Source organism: Miniopterus schreibersii (genome assembly GCF_964146895.1).
Source record: "Miniopterus schreibersii genome assembly, chromosome: 3".
Lineage (NCBI taxonomy): Eukaryota > Metazoa > Chordata > Mammalia > Chiroptera > Miniopteridae > Miniopterus > Miniopterus schreibersii.
In genome coordinates this window covers 6,043,542-6,064,331 of record NC_138103.1, presented here as the reverse complement: position 1 = coordinate 6,064,331, position 20,790 = coordinate 6,043,542, and the positions used below count along the sequence as shown (strand labels likewise).

The 20,790-nt window shown below is 46.9% G+C and overlaps 2 protein-coding genes across 7 annotated transcripts in view; one reads left to right on the top strand and one right to left on the bottom strand.

Moving 5' to 3' along the window:
• Positions 1-722: 722 nt before the first annotated feature.
• KNOP1 (lysine rich nucleolar protein 1) lies at positions 723-14,349 on the bottom strand. 3 transcript variants are annotated; one of them, XR_013998472.1, is made up of 6 exons: positions 14,209-14,281; positions 10,248-11,155; positions 8,546-8,614; positions 3,776-3,853; positions 2,394-2,871; positions 723-1,842 (listed from the first exon to the last, which is right to left on the bottom strand). XR_013998472.1 is itself a non-coding variant. In XM_081132900.1 (5 exons), the coding sequence occupies exons 2-5, from the start codon at positions 11,151-11,153 to the stop codon at positions 2,560-2,562; spliced, it is 1,365 nt and encodes a 454-aa protein (XP_080989026.1). In that variant the 5' UTR covers positions 11,154-11,155; positions 14,209-14,349; the 3' UTR covers positions 723-2,559. The 3 variants fall into 3 exon arrangements, 2 of the variants coding, with proteins under 2 accessions (XP_080989026.1, XP_080989027.1); XM_081132900.1 differs by having other exon boundaries at positions 723-2,871; positions 14,209-14,349; XM_081132901.1 differs by having other exon boundaries at positions 723-2,871; positions 13,816-14,217.
• The window catches only part of IQCK (IQ motif containing K), a 98,930-nt gene continuing 92,470 nt past the window's right edge, over positions 14,331-20,790 (top strand). For 3 of the 4 annotated variants that reach the window (XR_013998473.1, XM_081132905.1, XM_081132906.1), the window contains exons 1-2: positions 14,336-14,544; positions 19,165-19,229. Coding sequence is in view for 3 of the 4 variants with exons in the window: in XM_081132905.1 (XP_080989031.1) it covers positions 14,358-14,544; positions 19,165-19,229 (252 nt within the window). In the remaining variant the exon portion in view is untranslated. Of the gene's footprint in view, positions 14,545-19,164; positions 19,230-20,790 lie in introns of all 4 variants that reach the window. The other variant, XM_081132907.1, reaches the window with a different exon arrangement.

Below are 20,790 nucleotides of genomic sequence, written 5' to 3'. Positions count from 1 at the left end.
GTGCTTTTGGATGGTGCACACTGAACATAGATTCGTCTCTACCCTGTGAAATGCATGATTACAATTCACACAGCTAATTTCAGTAAAACTGGCCAAGATAATTTTAAAAGTAAATTTATGTAAACTAATGTTTTAACTAACCAGTTTACCACCAGACTGTAGATTTTCTGGCTAATAGTGACATCCCTCTATTCCCCAAGGACTTCTGTTGAGAAAACGGCATCCACTAAAGAACAGCAGGTACTAAGGAATGCCCCTTCACTGACCAGAACCTACAGAGATTCGGAGAGCACAGTGACATCGTCCAAATATCCCAAGTGCCTTTACAAAATTATTTCCAATACCACTTTTACTATATGATACTATTTAAATGAAAAAATGTGCAAATTATGTGACTTAAAGTTATTTCTTCTAGTTTGAGGCTGTACCCATCAGGCAGTATTAGTTCCCAAGCCTGAGTCAACAAATTCTTGTCGCTCTTCCATTCTCCAAAGAGCTTCTAAGTCATGTTCTTCTGAGCTTTCGGCGAGGCAGAGGCTTAGATTTTCTGTGATTTTGTGTGGTTTTCCTCAGCCCATTACTAAATCAATTAGCCAGTCTCTGAAAACCACAGCCTACATGGGATGAAGTCTCCTCTCATTACAGTGGATGATGGAACACTAAAAACTCCCAAGAATTTTGGTAAATAAGGTAAAAATGAGAAAACTGCATGAGACTGGTACTCATTTTCGATCACTCCTTTAATAAATTACCACAAGTTTAGTGGTTTAAAACACAATTTACAAAGCACAGAGCACAGCTAACACCAGGTCAGACAGTAAGTCCAATCTGGGGACACTGTGGTATCCTCCTGCCTTGGCGTCCAACCTTTCTGGCCAGACCCTACTTCAGGAACAGACTTCAACAAGCCCTCCCCTGAGCAAGTGGACCTCTTCAGCCAATGGTGATACAGTGAGTTCAAAAGTCAAATCCTATTTACACTAAACAGGAGGTGAAAGGCCTGACCGTCACACAACGAGAGCTATCACTGTGGGGACAAGACAGTGGACAATCCATAGCCCTCTCTCCAGAATCACCCAAGAGTGGCTGACCACAATCCTTCCTCTTGACCTGGCCAGTGGTTTCAGTCAGGGCCCAGGCAGACTGCCTCACCTCTGCCCATGTTTGTCTCACCAGCATCCGCTCCTCCGTTCCTTGCTGACTGGCCCAAGGAGAATCTTCCTCCATGTCAGGGGCTGGTTCAGAGCCACAAGGTTTTTCTTCTTCCTCTGGAGTGTTCTAGTGTCTTGATAAGCTGCCTGTGATTGCTGTGGCCATCTCCACCTGCCTGAGCAGCCACGGATGATGGCGCAGAGGGGAAGAGTGTTTCCTTGGTGAGCTGCTGGACCAAGCCCTATGCCAGGACTTGCTGCCACCTGGGACTGAACCTCCCGGGTGGTTCGGCTGCCTGAATTGGGTGTATGTAGGAGGCATTCAGGCCAAGTGATGTGCAAGTGTTCCAATCAGAACCTGTTTTTTGGGAAGCAAAATGCCAGGTGGAGAGGTATCACTCGGGTCGCTGTGAGGCTGGCTGTAGAGTGCAGGCTTGGGAACACTGTCCTCGCAGCAGATGAGGCAACTTCCAGTGTCATCCCCACGTCTGTGCCTCCTGGCATTAGACCTCCACTAAGAAGTCACCTGGGATTCCTTCCTCATGACGACAAAGAATCTAACAAACACATCCCTGGGAATTTGCTATTGCTTCCTGTGAAAGACTAACTGCTCTCAAAAATGCCTTGTTCAGAATCCAATTAAAGCAAAACAGTAAATCCAGGCTCAGCACTGGGGTTAGAAGGCAGGCAGCTGGAAAAGACAAGGTTGGTTTAGAAACACATTTCCCAGCAACAGGAAGCTCAGCCACACCTGCTTGGTGGCAACTCAGACGCTTACTTGCCTGCATCTACTCCAAGATGGGAAAGGAAAATGAGCTTATTTCTGTTTATCACTAATTCCACTTCCTGTTTGAGGTTCAGACATGTAATAGACTTCTGTTCCTTCAATCAGAAGACCTTTAATCCCCAGTGAGTATTCTGGGAGAAATTCCAAGAGGGTGACATCAGAGCAGTGAATAGTGACATAGGGCTTGAGGTACAAAAATACAATTGGCACTTATTGGCTGGGTGACCCTGGACAATGTAATTACTTCATCCCTGAACCTGTTTCCTCATCTATAAGATGGGGATAGTAAGAGCACCTATTCCATAGTTAAGAAAATTAAATACATTAATGCAAGTAAACACACTAATATGCGTCTGGCACGTACTAAGTACAAATATTAGATGTTATTTATACATGATGTCTTCAAACAGGGATGGAGGGCTTAACACAGAAAATAGTGGTTTTTAGCCACTCACATGTTCTCTTGGCTCCTGAAACGTGCTGACTCCACCCCAAGTCGTCCAAGCACATCCAGAGTCATCCTTAATCTTTGTAGTTCAATTTGAGACAACTGTCAGAGGCTTTCATCTGCTTAACTGAATAAAAAAAGCAATTCTGACTCGGGAGACAAGCCAGTAGAGTTTAATCTTCAAACTTGATTGACTTGGAAGCATTCCTGTCAATATAAAAGACTTTGTTTGGGGTGGCAGAGAAGCCGAGGCCAGCGCCCCTGCTGTACTTCCAGCTCATGGCCCGATCGTAGTCCTGCTGCAGGCTCTGCTGCAGGGTGGCAGCTGCCTTCCTGCCAAGGGCCATGTTGGGTCTTCCAGTCGTGTCAGGGGTGCGGCTGAATGAAGGGGACAGATTTTTAAAGCCACCCATAAGTTTGAGAAATTTCAGCTTCTGTTCCTCGTTTTCAAAACCAGCAGTATCCCACTGGCCAAACTGGGTTCCCTGTGTTAAGAGAAAAACGGTGTTATTTTCCTCATTTCCAAAGCCCTTTCCCTGGCCCGTCTCACCAGGGAGGATCCTGCTGATCAAGTGCTTGCTGTGTACCAGGCACAGTGCTCAATCTTCCTCATTCTAACAAGAGTCCTATGAGGAGTACTGTTACTACTGCCAGTTTACTGATAAGGAAATGGGGGTTTGCAGCTTAACTAGGAAACAAGCCTAATCAGTGGCCCCACTAGGATTCCATCTCAAGTCTAGCCAGCACCAGAGTATCTTTTACATGCCGAGCTGCTTGCCTGCTTTACTCCTTTGCCCCTAACTCATGGCAAATAGCATGGCACACCCCAGCCACGGCACACCACACCTCACCAGCTGGCCACACATCCATCAGCCTAAGGTTGCTGTCAGAAGGTGGAGGAGGGCAAGTGGCAATCTGAAATGCATTTCTCTTCCCAGAAGAACCGCATTTTATAGCAGGAAGGGAGTAGAGGCTCAGAGAAGTAAAGGGTCACACAGCCAAGTCAGAGGCTGAGACAGACCAGGAACTTAGGGCTCCTGATTCCTGTCTAGACCACTCCACCACCCATGCACAAATCACCCACGTTCAAAAAAAATGCAAGTGAGCCCCTCAGAGAACGGCGACCTAAGACCCTTCCTGAGTCTGTGGGAGAGGCAAGAAACAGCTCCTGAAGAAGACCGTGACACTGAAGTCATGCAGACCTGGATCAAGGAAGGAAATTAACTCAGGACAAGTTCTGTGGCGGAGGGAGCCAGCTGGCGGGCTGGGGCACTCTCTAGGCCTGTGCTAACTTAGTCTCCTGTCACTCAGCTCCTCATGCTGCCAGGAGAGGGGGAGCGTTCAGGATACTGACCGCACTACCTTAAAGAGCTCTGGCATCAAACTTACTGTCCACTTCCGGGTTTCAGAGGTTTCCGTTTTGCCTGATTCACGATCAATCTCTTCTTGCAAAGCCTTTCGCCTCACCTGAGCAAGGGGGAGGAAAGAAAAAAAAGAAACAATATACAGTTTTCTTTTGAGCTTAAAACCCAGAACAAAGATGGGGCAGAGGGACTGGAGGTATAGGAGAGAGCAGCTTTATTCTGCTGCAACCTGGGAGAGGCATTTGTCTAAAGCACCCTCTAAGCATCTTGAGGACTGCAATCCCTTAGCTTAAAAACTGGGCAGGTCTCATTTATCCTTGCTTAGCCATTCCTTAAAAGTGAATTTTCAAGGGGCAGGTCTAAGAAAGTGGCTTAGGAAGACACTGAGCTCACTCCCTCCCAAGGACACATAGAAACACACCTATACTTAGAGCAATTCCTCCTGAGAAACAACTGAGGGCCAACTAGACAGCTTCTGCACAACGACTGAGAGAGAGAGATACCTCATAGAGAATGCTGGGGAGCTCAGACAGATCTCTGGGAGCCAAGGCGGAATGGTGAGCACCACTGTTTATATTTCCCCCGCAGTTGGATAGCGGGCAGGAGCTCTATTCAGGGTCTCTGGTTCACCTGCAGGGCAACCATAGCGCATACCCAGCCACCCCACCTGAAACTAGCTCCAGCAGGAACAGGAGGACGCCAGTGTGCACACAAGGGGCCCCACCACCTGGAGACTGATCGAGCGGATAGGTCAGGGTGCTGCTGCATGTACCCACTGGGTGGTGTGTGCATGCAGAGCTTCCCCGCTTGGAGAGAGTGCAGAGCTAGCAAAAAACTGCTCACAGAGCTGCCCCGCCAGGAGAAAGTGCACAACTAGTAGGGTGCTGCCGTGTGCATACCCAGAGTAGCTCTGCTCAGCCCCAGCTAGTGCAACGGACAACTAAAGCAACAGGGAGCACCATATGCATACTTGGCAGGCCCACCCAGGTCAGAGGAGCAAAGGAGGAGGTAAATACCAGGATGCTGTACCAGAAACCCACAGCTTCTAGCCAGCCAGCACACCAGGCACTGTGCACATCCAACCAGATTACAAGTGGCCTGCTAAACAATCCTGCACACATTCTACACAGAGGCCACTTAAAAAAGTTTTTATTGATTTTGAGAGAGAGAGAGGGAGAGAGAGAAACATCAGTGTGAGAAACATTGATCAGCTGCTTCCTGCATGCCCCCTGCTGGGGATCAAGGTGGCAACCTGGTTATGTGCCTTGACCAGGAATGGAACTGGGAACCCTTTGGGGCATGGCATGACGCCCAACCAACTGAGCCACACTAGCCAGGGCCAGATGCTACTTTTTCAAGATTGGGAGAGAGAGCTATTTCATCTAATTCATAGGAATACACGGAGAAACTCAAGCAAAATGGGGAGACAGAAGAATAGTGAAACAGAGATAAATAATTTGCCTGATAGAGAATTAAAAGATCCCTGACTGGTGTGGCTCAGTGGTTAGAGTGCTGGCCTACACACTAAAGGGTTGAGGGTTTCGATTCCTGTTCAAGGGGATGTACCTGGGCTGCAGGTTCAATCTAGTCAGGGTATGCGTGGGAGGCAACTGATCAATGTATCTCTCTCACATTGATGTTTCTCTCTCTCTCCCTCCCCACCTCCCTTCCACTCTCTCTGAAAATCAATGGAAAAAATATCCTTGGGTGCGGATTAACAAAGAAACAAAAAGAATTTAAAGAAATGGTCATAAGGATGCTCAACAAACTTGAGAGTAGAAAGAGGAACTCAGCACTTCAACACTTTTAGCATCGACCTAGGACCCAGGGGATCACGGTTCAATTCCTGGTCAGGGCACATGCCCGGGCTGCAGGCTTGAGCCCCAGTTGGGGGCATGCAGGAGGCAGCTAATCAATGAAAACTCTCTCATCATTGATGTTTCTATCTCTCTCTCTCTCTCTTCCTCTCTCTGAAATCAATAAAGATATATTTAAAAAAAAAAAGCCCCAAAAAAACAATCAGAGATGAAGAATACAATAATTAAAATGAATAATACATTAGAGGGAACTGACAGCAGATTAGTTAATACAGAAGAACGGATTTGCGACCTAGAAAGAATAGTGGAAATCACTCCATCAGGACAGCAAAATAAAAAAGAAATTTTAATATGTCCTGGCCAAGTAGCTCAGTTGGTTAGTGTTGTCCCGATAAACTTAGGTTGCAGGTTTGATCCCCAGTCAGGGCACATACAAGAAACAACCAAAGGATGCATAAATGAATGGAAAACAAATCAATGTTTCTCTCTCTCTAAAAATAAATTTTAAAAATTTTTAAAAAGGAAAAAGCCCAGGCCATTTTTGCTCAGTGGTTAGAGTGTTGGCCTACAGATTGAAGGGTCCCAGGTCCGATTCCGGTAAAGAGCATGTACCTTGGTTGCAGGCTTGGCCCCAGTTGGGGCACGTGCGAGAGGCAACCAATTGATGTGTCTCTCTCCCTCTCTCTCTGAAAAGCAATGGAAAAAATATCCTTAGGTGAGGATTAAAATAAATAAGTAAATAAGTAAAAAAATTTTAAAAAATGAGAATAGTATAAGGGCCCTCTGGGACAACATCAAGGACTCTAACATTCACATCATAGGGGTTACAGAAGGAGGAGAGATAGAGAAAGGAGTTTGGAAATATATTTGAAGAAATAATGGATGAAAACTTTCTTAATCTAGGGAAGGAAAGGGACATCCAGGACAACGAGGCAGAGAGTTCCAAACAAGATGAACACGAAGAGGCCCACACCAAGATACAGTGTAATTAAAATGGCAAAAGTTAAGGATAAAGAGACAACCTTGGAGGCAGCAAAAAGGAAACAAGTCGTCACATAAAAGGAAAACCATAAAAGGCTATCAGCTCACTTCCCAGCAGCAACTTTACAGGCTAGAAGGGACTAGTGGGAAATATTTAAAGTGCTGAAAGAAAGGAATCTAAAACCTTGAATACTATGCCGACAGGGTTATCATTCGGAACTGAAGGAGAGTTTCCCAGACAAGCAAAAACTAAAGGAGTTCAGCACCACTAAACCAGCTTTACAAGAATGTTAAAGGGTCTTTATGCAGATAAGAAAAGGCCATAACCAAAAATAAGAAAATACAGGAAGGAAAGAAAAGCTCACTGGTTAAGGCAAATACATAATAAACACAGTGAATCAACCATTTAAAAAAGCAAATATGAAAGTTAAAAGACAAAAGTAGTAAAATTACAATAATCATGGGATACACAAAACAAAAATATATAAAACACATCAAAAACAGGAGGGAGGAGAAAAAGTGTAGTGCTTTTAGAATGTGTTTGCATTTAAAAGCCTGTCAGCTTAAAATGACTGCTGTAGATAGAGATGGAAAAACATATATACATATATATTAACCTCATGGTAACCACAAACCAAAAAGTTACAAAAAAAAAAGAGAAAGGAACCCAAACAAAACACGGCAGTAAACCAGCAAATCATAGGTGATCAAGAAAAGAAAAAAAGAAAAATAACCAAAAAACAACAAAATGGCAATAAGCACATATCTGTCAATAATTACTTTAAGTGTAAATGGACTAAATGCTCTAATCAAAAGACTTAAGGTGGCAGAACAGATAAAAAAACAAGACCCATCTATATGCCACCTACAAACAACTCACTTTAGATCAAAAGACACACAGACTGAAAGTGAAGGCATGGAAAAAGATATTCCATGCAAACAGAAATAAAAAGAAAGCTGGGGTAGCAATATTCACGTCAGCCAAAATAGACTTTAAAACAAAGGCTGTAAAAAAGGCAAATAAGGCGCTGGCGGGGTGACTCAACTGGATGGGGCATCTTCCGGTGCACCAAAGGCTGTGGGTTCGATTCTGGGTCAGGGCACATACCTAGGTTGCGGGACCAATCCTTAGTTGGGGTGCGTTTGGGAGGCAGTTGATCAATGTTTCTCTCTCACGCTATGATGTTTCTTCCCCTCCCCTCTCTCTCCCTCCTTTGTTCCATCAGGGTAAACACATCCTTGGATGAGGATTAAAAAAAAATAAAAAATAGCCTGGCCGGGCTTGGCTCAGAGGTTGAGCGTTGACCTAAGATCTAGGCGATTGGGGTTCGATTCCCGGTCAGGGCACATGCCTGGGTTGTGGGCTCGATCCCTAGTCGGGGGCGTGCAGGAGGCAGCTGATCAATGACTCTCTCATCATTGATGCTTCAACTCTCTCTCTCTCTCCTTTCCTCTCTCTGAAATCAATAAAAGATATATTTTAAAAAATAAAAAAAATTAAAAAAAATAATAAAAAATAAATTCAAAAAAATGAAAAGACAAAGAAGGACATTACATAATGATACCAGGTTCAATCCAAGAAGAGGCTCTAACAACTGTAAATATCTAGGCACCCAACATAGGAGTGCCTAAGTATATAAAGCAAATATTAACGGACACAGAGGCAGAAATTAACAGTAATATTGTACTAGTTGGGGACTTTCAATACCCCCACTTACCTCAATGGATAGATCATCCAGACTGAAAATTAATAAGGAAATAATGGCCTTAAATGCCACATTAGACCAGATAAACGTAATAGATGTTTATAGAACATTTTGTCCCAGGGGGTCTCCCATCAGGAAATGGGGAAGACCACAGAGTTCCCTGCCAATGGGAGGTGTGCCACAGAAGCTGGCCTGGCGGCCTCTGGAGTCATAGGTGCTTCTGAGACCAGGATCTTATGGCCTGATTGGGAGTGGCAAGACACAGAGGAGGGGGATGAGACCTGGCTATACCTGGTCTATGTGCGCCTCGTCCATGTTGCCTTTCTTTTCCAACACCACCTCTAAGTCTGGGTCGGGCTCCTGCACAGGAGAGCAAAGGGAGTAAGAGTCAAGCATAAGCATACATTGGCCTCTGCCCCAGCAGCCCTGAGGGATAAGATCATGAGTGTCCAGTGAAGACTTAAGATTCTACCACCACCCCAAACACCGTCACCTACAGAATATCTGATACCCTTTCTCTTCCATGTTCTACCCCCAAAACCGTGGCACTGGCCTATTTGACAGATCAAGAAACTAAGGTTCAGAGAGGTGAAGTGACTATCATGAGGCCACCCCGCAGCTCAGGGGGAGGGCTGACACTGACCCAGGTCTCCTGACTTAGGTTAGGTGCATGACATTTTCTGCTACAAGTCACTTGATCTCCCAGGGTGACACCAAACCAGCAAGAGGAGAGGCCAAGGGCTACATTGATGGTGGGAGAGGGGATAGATAGCAAGGGCTGGGAAATGTAGAGGTGGGCTCAGGGACCTGACAGGTATGGGGAGTGGGCTGCCAGAAAACCCAAACCTGCTCAATCCTCTCCTCTACACTGCCCACCCCCCACCCCCAGGTCCTGGTGGCTGCCTTCTTTCCTGCCTAGAAAACTATGAGTCTATAACTCCTGCTTCCCCACCCCCCAACCTTGGTCCATCCCACAAGCAACTCAGGTGAGCTTTAAAAGTTCAATCAGGATATGTTGTACACCTTAAATGTACAAATTTTATGTCAATTCTATCTTTAAAAAAACCCATCAGATCACGTCACCCCACCCCCCAAAAGATTCTCCGGGCTCCCATCTCATTTACACAGAATCCAGACTTCTGTGGCCTCCATAGTTGTCAATGAGCCCCTGTTCTCCCAGCTCCTGCCGCCCCAGCCTCTGCGCTCCTCCCAGGGTCTCTGGACCTGCTGTTCCATCTGCACAGAAGGCCCCTCACAGGTCTCCGCTCCCATGGGACATCCTTACTGGGCCTGCCCCGACCATGCTTACATGGGCCTGCTCTCTCACTGGCCTCAGCCTCTTAAGCGACCTCCCTCTGATGGTGAACCTCAGGCCAGCCACTTTCCCCTGGTCCTTCTGTAATGACAACTGCCATGTTTCACTCATCCCTGGGTGGCTCCATTCTCTCACATCACTTGGGCAGACCCTGAAACATGCACACATTTCAGGGGCTGCTTTGGGAGGCAGAGTCCCTTCACAGATGTTAAGCAGAGGGGAAGTGACTACCTTTCACTGAGCTCCTGGCAGAAAGGATTCTAGATTCTGATGGGGGTTGGGCTCCAAACCTCTAGGGTTCCTCCTAGACCCCGAGTTTCTGAATAGAGGAGGAGACTGGTGAAATCAATTCTAATGGTGGACCAGGACAAGCTAGGAGAAATCCAGGACCCAAACTACCCCTTGTGGGCCCCCTGCCCTCCCCAACTGCATCTTGTAGAGGTGAGCACAGGCCATCCAGACACCTTCCTTCTAACCCAGCTCCAGGGGGTTTGTCCTTCCGTCAGTATTAACTGAGCCCGCTCCTCTTGTGCCAGACCCACCTCTCAGTAAGTTACATGTGCCAATAAATCCCCTTTCTGGCGTAAGTGGGTTTAAACAAGGTTCTGGCAGCTACAACGCTGTAACCTTGTGTGCGAGCGCGCAGAACGTGCCCCAGCTTCCACCCGGACGACCCACCTCCTCCCAAAGTCCCGCCGCTTTGCTCTCCTTCCTCTTCTTTTTCTTCCGCGGCAGAGTGGGATCCTCAGTGCCTGGCGCCTCTGCCCTTTTGCTGGACTTCACTTTCTTCTTCGCAGGGCGCTCGAGGCCACCTCCTATCGGGATGTACTCTGAAGCCTCAACTTTGACAGGCTTCTTTTTACTTCCTTTCCCAGGACCGCCCTCCACGGGCCTGGGCTGGGGATGGTCAAGGGGGCTCTCTCTCTCCTGGCGGGTTTTCTTTTTCCTCTTTATCTTTGCGCTGTGTTCCCTGGGGCACCCCTGCTTCCTTTTCCGCCCCAAGGCTGCCTGCTCCTGGTCATCCCCTGCCACTGAGCAAGCACCCGGGACATCCCCAGCCTCACAGAGCCAAGGGTCCCTGGCCGGGCAGGCTGCGGCCTCCCGGGCCTTTCTCTCCTTTTTGTGCTTTCTGAGCTTCTTGCCAACTCTGGTCACCTCCTCAACCTGTTTGGGGTCCAGGGAGGTCTTCACCCTCACACTGGGGGACACAGCCAGAGGACACAAGGACTTCTTCTTCTTTTTCTTCTCCCCGCTGACGGACTCGGCTGGCCCAAGAGCCTGTGCCCGGGGCCTGGGAGACGTCTCTGCCCACCTAGCACACACCGGGGCCCCAGGAACTAGGTCCTCCCCATGGGGGACGCTGCAGTCCTTCTTCTTCCTCTTCTTCTTCACCGGAGGCGTCTCGGGGGCCTGCCCTCGGGCGGCACTCTTCGTGGAGGAGGTAGCTGTCGTGGGACAAACCTCAGTGAGATAACTGTTACTGTTCAAAACCAAGCACCGAGCCTCTGGTTCTCTTGCCACCTTCTTCTTGCTTTTCTCTGGAAGCCTAAGGCCCAGCTCGCCTTTGTGGGTCTTGGTGATCATTCCTGAAAAAAGAAATGGGACAAGTTACCCCTACACCAAGCCCCCAATGTCCTATTCCACTAGGTACTGCCAAAAGCCGAGTTTCTCTGAGTGGATGGTCTGAAACATTGGGGAATGGGAAAATGGAAGCGACTCCTGTGGAGCGAAGGCACATATGACCAAAGAAAGAGAATGGAGCTAAAATTCAGAAGCCCCAGGTTTAAATCCAAACCGCTCTCTTACCTTGTCATTCACCTGTTCTCCCTGAGCTTAATATCCCCATCTGGAAAACACCACCTCTCAAAGAGTTGTTGGGAATAATAAAGGAAATAATCCATGGAAAGTGCTTGCTACACTGCTGACTCCTTTTCCTAGCCCCCTCCCTCAAGCCTCTAAGCCTAGTCATTCATTCAACAGAAATTTACCGCCCGGCCAGGCGTGGCTCAGCAGTTGAGCATCGACCTAGGATCCAGGCGATCAGGGTTCGATTCCTGGTCAGGGCACATGCCCAGGTTGCAGGCTCGATCCCCAGTTGGGGGCATGCAGGAGGCAGCTGATCAATGACTCTCTCATCACTGATGTTTCTATCTCTCTCTCTCTGAAATCAATAAAGATATATTTTTAAAAAAAGTAAAAAATTTACCAACTGCCTGCCCTGTGCCTGCCACTGAGGGTACAACTGAGATCAAACCACAAAGACCAGGCGCTGCCCTCAGGGGCTCCCCTTTTGCTGGATGAAGGGTATGGTATAAAAAGCCCGAGGTCAGCCCTTCTTGCCAATTCCCACCAGAGGCAGTGTCTGTGGCACAGTTAACCGTTAACTTGGTTCATCTAAACAGCTCTACTGCTTTGTGTTTGGAAATTAATTCCTCCAACCTACACCCCGGTTGACTTACTGTCCTAATTACTTCCCCACGTGGCCAGTAATAGGAGTAGCAGGTATGGTGAGAGGAGCTCCAGCTAAGACTGAAAACATCTGTGTTCAAGTGGTGACTCTGATCCTCTTGTCTCATAGCCATTGGCTTCTTCAGGTCTCAGTTTCCACACCCATAAAAGAGGGGTTGAACTAAATCAGGTGGAGTGGGGGAGGGAGGACGACGACATCAGCCTGCAAGTCTTTCTTAAAATTTTCAGATAAATTGCTAACATTTAATGATTGAAGATGACACATAACAACCTAGAATGCCTAGCTTTTTTAAGTTTAATTTTTGGAAAATGTAAGGGAGGCACCTGGGAGAAGGGGCTGGAGCCCTCAATATATTTCAGCTTCCAGCTGGGCTGTTTCTCTCACTCTAGTCACCATCCCAGCTCCTGCTATTCCCTGGATGACACGGAGACACTAAGAAAATCCAGAAACAAACATCCCCTCATGGGAGGTTTAGACAGTGGGAGGGAAAGGTCAGGAGCTTCTCCATCTTGCAGCTCTCTTCAGCATCAGAGCCCAGGGGTTCCACACTGGACCTGCCTTACTCTTACCAGCTTCAAAGGACCAGGTCAGGCCTGAGGTAGAGCTCAAGTGCATTTATAACTGCTCCAGGAGCACCTGGAGAGTCAAGGGAACACCCACTCATTCACTCCTGTCTTATTTTCTGCTGTACAGGCAGAGCTTTGCAGGTTCTGTTCCAGGCCACCGTAATAAAGCGAGAATCAAAATAAAGTAGTAATATTTTTGCTGGTGGAGGGTCTTGCCTTCAATTTGTAAAAACACAACACCTGTGAAGTGCAATAAAGTGCACAATAAAACGAGATCTGCCTGTACTCCTAGAGCCAAACTCTGTACCTGGCATATAACAGGTGCTCAAAAATGCATACTCACTGAATGAGGGAGGAACACTAAAGAGAGGTGAACAAGATAAAACACTTGCCGTTAAAAAGCAAGTAGGTGTCGGAAGAGATGTAGTAACAGATGATAAAGGTGGTAAAAGCAAGTAGAGCTGTAATGTCAGGGTTACAGAGGTTTTCTAACCTTGACTACCAGTGGTAAGGAAACTTTCTAAAGCTTGGGCAACTGCACGATGTTGGCACTAATCCCTGTTGAGATTTTGTACGTAATCTATTCCGTACAAAGGTGGGTAGTGGAGGGCTGGAGGCATGCGGGTTTGAACAGATGCCTTGATATTCAAGTGGAGACGTTGGGTGGACATGATATACGGGGCTGAGGCTGAGAGCTGGCTAGGCTGACATGCGCAACGTAAGTTTTGGAATATATGGGTGGTAATTAAACGCTGAACAGAAAGAGTCTGAGACAGAACCTTAGGGAATGACATTTAAGTGGGTGGGCAGAGGAAGAGGGGCTGGCAAAGTAGAGGGAGAAGGTGCGAACCTAGAGAGGGTGGACTCAAGGGAGCCCAGGGTGCCTCAGATGGAGCGGTGGTCAAGGGACCTAACGAAAACAAAGCAGCCAAGGGCAGAGTGTTGTCAACTGAATTCTCTTCTCTCATCTCGGCCGTTCAGAACACATCCATCCTCCTTAGCACTGAAGGACATCCTCTCCAACCCTGTGACCCCCAAAGTATTCACTCCTTCTAGAAGGGAAGGGGAACTGAAGCTCACAGCGTGACTCCCGCAAACGCAGACGCTTTCTGCAGAAGCGCTTTAAAATTCTCGCGGTAGCCTAGCGAGGGCCGGTGTGACTACCCCACCTCAGAGACTTGCAAACCGAGGCTTGGGAACTTCAACTCACTTGGTCCGACAGCCGGCAAGTGGCAAAACAGCGGTTGGGACGAGGGCCGCGGGACGAGGAGCCCGGGCTCTGCAGAGAGCACCACACCCACTCCCACCGCGGGGTCACCAGCCGGAAGCGGGGGATCCAGGAGGCGAAGCCGCTCGCTCAAAGGCTCCGCCTCGCCAACGCTTCCGCACCAACACCCTGGGAAGAATCAAGCTAGGGGCCCGGCTCCGAGGAGGGAGAACTTCCCGGAGGCGGCGGCCTCAGGCCGAGCGAGCGCACTCGGAGGCTGGGAAGGCGTGGACTTGGGGAGCAAGCTGCCCGCTTTTCCCTCTGTTCGCCGCCCAACTCCCCAGCCCTCATCTCCACACTCCTCGCCGCCCGGCCAGCGCCCGCCCCCGCGCTCACCTGTAGGCCAAAGCGCTCAGCCTCCACGAGAGAACGCGCTCCGCCGTGACCCGGAAGTCAATCCCGAGACGCTGGCCCGCCGCCCGCTTGTTCCTTCTTCTTCCGGGTCGCGGCCAGGCGCGCAAGCGGTTGCCGTGGAAACCGTGACCATGGCGGCGCTTGGGCGGGTGGGCAGCCGCATCGCCCAGCCGGAGGAGCGGGCCGGCTCCGTAGAGTCGTCTGTCACCCCCGGGACGCCAATTCCTACCGTGTGCCCCGTGTCCCTCGAGCGGCCCGCCTCGCCAGGAAAGGCCGCAGAACCGCGGGACAAGACCCTGTGGGAGCAGATCTGCGAGGGTAGGCAGGGCCCGGAGGGCGGGCGGGGCTCGGCGCCCCGCGGGCTGCGTCCATTGGGCGCCTCCTGGGAGCCGGTAACTGACGCGCCTCAGACCCGCGAGTTCCGGGTTTTACGCCCGGGAGACGGGCCTCGAGGGGCCTGCCTGAGGTTTCCAGAGCGGCCTCCAATCGTCGTCCGTAGTCAGGTGGCAAATATGGGGCAGAATGGGGAAAGCGGAGTGCAATGGGGCCAGGCGGTGTGGACCAGTGGTGCCCAAACCTCATTCAGTGAACTGGAAAGAACCGCGGGGGCGGAGATGGGACCTTGTTTAAAACCTCGGTTCCCAGGACCCGCCCGCGGAGTTCCTAACGGGGCTCGAGCAATCCGCACTTTTAAAGAGCACCCCAGGAATTCTGGTGTTGATCACCTATGGCCCACATGTTGAGCTAGCATGGTCTGGACAGATTTGGGTTTTAATCCCTCTGCACTTCCAACCTCCCCTTAAGGTCCCCAAACGGGTCCTCACCATCTTTTGTGGCCCTCCACATAGTACCCTTGGTCATGAGGCCCCATAAAAAATACTCCACGGACGTTGGACAAGTTATTTAATTTGTTACCCTCTCTAAAGTGAGCATAACGATGGCACCTATTTTATGGTATTAGGAGGATGCACCTGAATGGTCATGGAAAGTACTTAGCCAACTGACCGATTTATAGCAAGAGCTCAATAAATGGTAGCTCTTAAGAAGTAATGCGGGGTGTCTTTTCTCCCCTCCCCCAGGCTGTGAGCTCCTCAAGGCCAAGAACTTAGATTTTTCGTTCTTGTGGCTCTCCTCACTGCCTCAGCTATCTGAAACAGCAGTGTCCGGGAGAACCTTCCAATGTGGTAGCCGCTAGCCACATGCAGCTAATGAGCAATTGAAATGTGGTTAGTACAGTTTTGGAACTGGATTTTTTATTTTACTTAATTTTAATAAATTTAGGTAGCCACCTGTGGCTAGTGGCTACTGTATTGGACAGTACAGGTCAGCAAATGTTTGTTGAATGGAAAATAGAATGAATGCACCGGTATATGGGTCCAGGTAGGAGGAGAGTGATGAGTTGAGAGAAGTGGGAAATACAGAGGAGGGAGAGAACAGTGGACTCAGAGTTGATAGATGGCCTCAAAGGCCATCCAATTCAGCTTCCACCCAGTGCTCAAATTCCTTCAAGCATTACATTGCATTATATCCAGAAAAACCAGTTTCATCCTGAATGTCCTCCTTATAACTTGTACCCATTGGTCCTGACCTCCTTGGTGCTGTGACCCAACATGCTAATCACTCTACCATAAAGAATCCAGTCAGATATTTGAAGATTGTTATTGTGACTGTCTTTCCCCCAGAGCTTTCAATTCCCCAAGCCAAATAGCTCTCCATGGTCCGATTTGCTAGTCGTGTTTTGTTAGAGAAGCTGCTCAGCCTCATCTATAAGAGAGGGATAATCCTTGCACCTACCTCGCAGGGCTGTTGTGAGGGTCGAATAAGACGGCGTATGCAAAGGTGCTCAGCAACGTGCCCGGCATTTAGACATGCTCAGTAAATGTTAGTTATTGTTGACAAAGAAGCGTGTTTGCGTTGCATTTTAGAATCATGGGATTTATTTTGGTCAAACAGGCCTGTAGGGAGAAAGCAAAGACGAGGGGTTTTGGTCCTCTCTGAAAAGCAGGGGAGTCGATGCCACCGACGAATCAATAAAGTTACAACATGAAGTTAATGAGATCAAGATGGTGAATTATACACACTGGCACATTAATTATTATAACCTAGATGAATAAGCCCAATTTCTTAAACATTCTAACAAGTGCAATTTTCTATAACAAACATAGTGAGTAAATTCAGTTTCTCTCAACAAACATGAAAAATAGGCTTTGTGGTAATCCTATCTTTGAGGTTAAGTATTACGTTCTTTTGGGAAATATACATTTAAAAAGCAAACCCTCACAGCAAATACCTGTCAGAAACTCAATATCTAACTTAAACAAGATCTTTATCCTACCTGACTAGTATTCTTTGTGTGTGTGTGCAGGGCAGGAGTCACCTAAAGATAACTTATTTGTAAATGGTCTCCATTTGTTTTTTTGGTGTGTTTTTTTTTTCATCTTTCCAGTGATAACTCAAGGCTTTGTATTCTCAGAGCCACTTGTATTAGGATCAATAAATGCCCACTAAGAATACACTGGCTAAATAAATGTGGCATGTAATATATGTAGCAGCCTCAAAGGATGTCCAAGATTCAACATAGTGGACTCTCAGTAAATATTGATGAACAGATCAGTAGATTAAGGGTCAGAAGTAACTTGCCGTACTGTTTTGTTCATGTATTCATTTATTCATTCATTACTTCATTCAACAAGAATTCTGTGGGAATGTGATGTGAGCACAGCCAGACTGAGGTAATTTCGTCACAAAACACAGTCTATTAAAGAGATTAATTTTTACAAATTCCAAAAAAGGTAAAACTAATATGAGTTGTGAAGAAAAAGGACACAGTGTTATAAGGTTCTGTACTTGGATGATTTGACCTAGTCTAGGAGATCTAAAGTAAATAAATGTATTTGTACATTACAAATGTATATTAGTAAATGCGTGGAAAAGATTAGGTTGGATCTATGCCACATCTAACAATGGCTGTTGGTTGCAATGGCATTGTGTGACTTACACTCTCTACATAAGACATCTCTGTATTATTTGGAATTTTCTCACAATAAGTTTTTTGAATCAGACAAAGCTATAAATGTATGTATCTTAAATTCAGATAGTTTTCACACTATGTTGGTGATTCTCAAAGGGTAGGGGGAAGAAGGGTGAATATGCATGCTTCTTTGAGAGGGGGAAAAAGTGGTAGAGCTAGAACTATTATGATGGGCAGAATTCTCAGATGACCCAGCCCCCCACATTCCCCTAGCTCATTCACCTCCCAATTAGTCAGTCAATCACTAATCTAGACATTGCTGTCAAGAGACTTTTCAGAAGTAATTAAGTCTGTAATTAGTTGAATTTAAATTAGAGAGATCATTATAGGTGGGCCTGACTTAATCAGGTGAGCACCTCAAACAAGTCAAAGAGATTGAAGCAGAAGACACTCCTGCTTGCCTTCAGTGAGCAAATAACCATGTGTGAACTGCCCTGTGACAAGGCCCAAGGGCAGCTTCTAGGAGCTGAGAGCAGTCCTCATCAAAATCCAAAAAAGAAATGGGGACTCCACTACAACCACAAGAAACTGAATCCTGCCAACAACCATTGAACTTTGCAGAGGACCCAGCCCTCAGATGAGATCACAGCCATGGCCAACACCTTGATTTCAGCCTGATGAGACCTGACCCATACCCAGACTCCTGACCCACAGGAACAGAGATAATAAATTTGTGTTTTAAGTAAGTTTGTGGTAATTTGTTACACAGAATAGAAAATGAATATAGCTAGTATTTGGAATCAAAATTGCTTATCACCTGCAGCCTGGCATACTTGTTGCCAGCCTGATACTTAGGAATTAAAAAAATGTTTTCGTTTAGAAATGCTCTACTATCTGATAAGGAACTAGATAATGAAATAAAACTTGTGTCTAATACAACTGTATTCCATCAATATCCTCTTGCCCAGAAACTTTGTTTTCCCTCATCAATGCAAAACAACTGTACAATTACCTTTAAAACATTGAACTTTCCAGAAATATTTTTATCAGTCCTTCCTTTAAGGGTATAACTAATATGGACATGAGCATTTTCTTCCCCTCTCTCAGCAATAGTTGTTACCTTGCAGAGCTTGTGTGGAATGTTCTTTGCATTAAACTCTCCAACAGGTTGACTGTGATTAGCCTTGGAACCTGGCAATGGTACTCCCCCTCGTTGCGTATTAGAATCACCTGGAGAACTTTAAAAATACTCATTCCCAGGCTTTTGCCCCAGACCTATTGAATCAAAATTTCTGGGGTTGGGCCAAGACATCGTTAGTTTCAAATAGCTGCCAGGTGATTCTAATGTGCGGCCAGGATGAGAAGCTGCGGGAGTTTACAGGACTTCTCCAACTTTAATGTGAAAACAAACACAAGTCACCTGTGATCTTATTCAAATGCTGATTGAGGTTCAGCAGGTCTGGGGCGGGGCCTGAGATGTTGGACTTCTAACTCCCCAGAGATGCCATTGCTGCTGGTTCTGGGGCCATACTTTGAGTAGCAAGGGTTTATGGCCTTGCTTTTCCTGTCGTGTACCCCAGACTGGCAGGCCCACCAGTGACTGCCTAGGATGGCGAGTCTTCCCTGTCTCTTACTCTGCCCTCACGTTCCCTCCTTTTCTCTCACCTCTCCTCCCTGTGTGCTGCATTCTTCCCTTAGGCCCCCTTCCCATTCTCTCATAATTTGGGGGCAAAATCTAAAGTTGTACTCTCTCAGGAAAAGTCTCAGACTCTTTACATAAAGCCTGGACTCTTTTTAAATAAGGCAGTCCACATGAATTATTAACTTCTAATGGCCAGTTGTTTCTCATTTCTATAAACCACCAACCAAAATAAAATTTAAGAATGTTTTATTTAGAGGAAAGAAAATTACATCATAAACTGCAATTACGTATGGAATTGAGGGTTTCCCCCCCACACTCCTTTTAGAGTATGAAGCTGAGCTGCCTCCCTTTCCAGAGGGATATAAAATCAAGCCGGAAGCTGTGATTACGGTGAGTATTGCCCCACCTCAACTGAAATGAAAAGCTCTTAAATGAGAATAGCACTGATAGCTGATGAACGTCACACAGTGTGTCATGACAGTGTCATGAGTTAGGAAAGGCACTGGAGCTAGAACCAGAAATGTGGGCCAGTCTTAGCTCTGCTACTAACGGTGTGACTTAAAGGGTATATCATAATCTCTTAAGCCTCAGTTTCCGCATCTGTTAAATGGATCAGATAATCCTTGACTAACTCACGGTGCCTCTGTGGGGCTCAAATGAGATCCTGGATGAAAAAGGCCGTTCCAGTGGAGTCAACACCATGTCCATGCTGGGGACAGTTGCAGATAGAGCACTTTTCCCCATGTATGCTCAAATAGGCAAGAAGACGACTGGATTAAGGAAAGAGGGTGGAGAACAGGGCATCCAGGAAGAGAGGCCCTCAGGCACTCTACTTGGAGTAAAATAGTAACTTAACCAAGTTTAAAATAAAACAAGACTCTGAGAGATGAAGGGACTTTAGCAGAGTCATAGGGATGGGACGAAAACCTAAGACTAGATTTCCAGTATGTTAGTTACTGCAGCTGCTGCTGTTCGAGAACCTTGTGTCTAAGAACTGCCTTGTCCTGTGACCTTTTTTCATAGCATTCTTGCTCTTTGGATGCAATGTTTTCTCAAATTTCTCTGCAGATGCTAATCACAGTCCCTTCCCTAAATTATTTGTGCTTCTTCCAGGATCAGTTCTTTGTAGATCTTGATCTTGGTCACTCATGCTGTTGATGTTCTTTATCTGGGTAGGAAGCTTTGACTGTTTCATTCAAAATTTAAAGTGAGGGCCCGAGTGGATTTTTCTACATAGCTGGTATGGTTTTCTTCTACTGTTGTACATATGGGTTTGTTTTCTAGATAGATCTATGAGTAGAAACACTGCTTGGGAGCTCATGGGGAGTGACTGACCACTGGAAGGCTTTTCTTCAGGGTCCACAGGCAGGGAACTTCCAAATTAATTTAGGTGGATTTTTTTGTCTTTTGACCACCATTATGGCACCTTGAGTTGTTCTACTCCTTCCAAGCTGTTTGTTTAATTTGTTCATAGAAGAGTTCATTGGAAAGGAGAGCTGGGTAAAAATGCTTCTGTGAGCCTAACTTTATGTCTATTGAAGGGGGCAGGAGCAAGGGGAGGGGAAATGGGGGCAGCAGGCCACTGGAGCCCCAGCCAGATTTTCACTCTTGTTTATTCTCATTCCCTTTCCATTCTCACCCACTGAGGAACTGAACCCCTGAGCATTGAAGCCCTTTGGAATCCTGGTGGGAAGATGGACTCCCATTCTTCAGAGCAGTTTTGTACTCTGCATTCTGGGCTGCTGCTTCCCCTCTCTCTTACCTGATGACACCCTTCATCCCTGTTTCTTTTGGAAATGTTGGCAAATCTCTCATCCACTGATGGTCCTTGTATTCTTCTATTAGAGATTTAGTCTTCATTTGTCATTTATGTGTCTCAGGAGAGAATAGAGACAAAGATTTGTACTCAGTGTGTCCCCTTGAACCTAAAGTGTGATGCAGAATTTTATTC

Coding starts and splice junctions, on each gene's coding strand:
- KNOP1 (XM_081132900.1), bottom strand. CDS start 11,153: ATGATCACCAAGACCCACAAAGGCGAGCTGGGCCTTAGGCTTCCAGAG. Junction 3,854..8,545: donor ACGAGGCGCACATAGACCAG/GTATAGCCAGGT, acceptor CCCCTTGCTCAG/GTGAGGCGAAAGGCTTTGCA. Junction 2,872..3,775: donor CTGAAACCCGGAAGTGGACA/GTAAGTTTGATG, acceptor CTCTTAACACAG/GGAACCCAGTTTGGCCAGTG.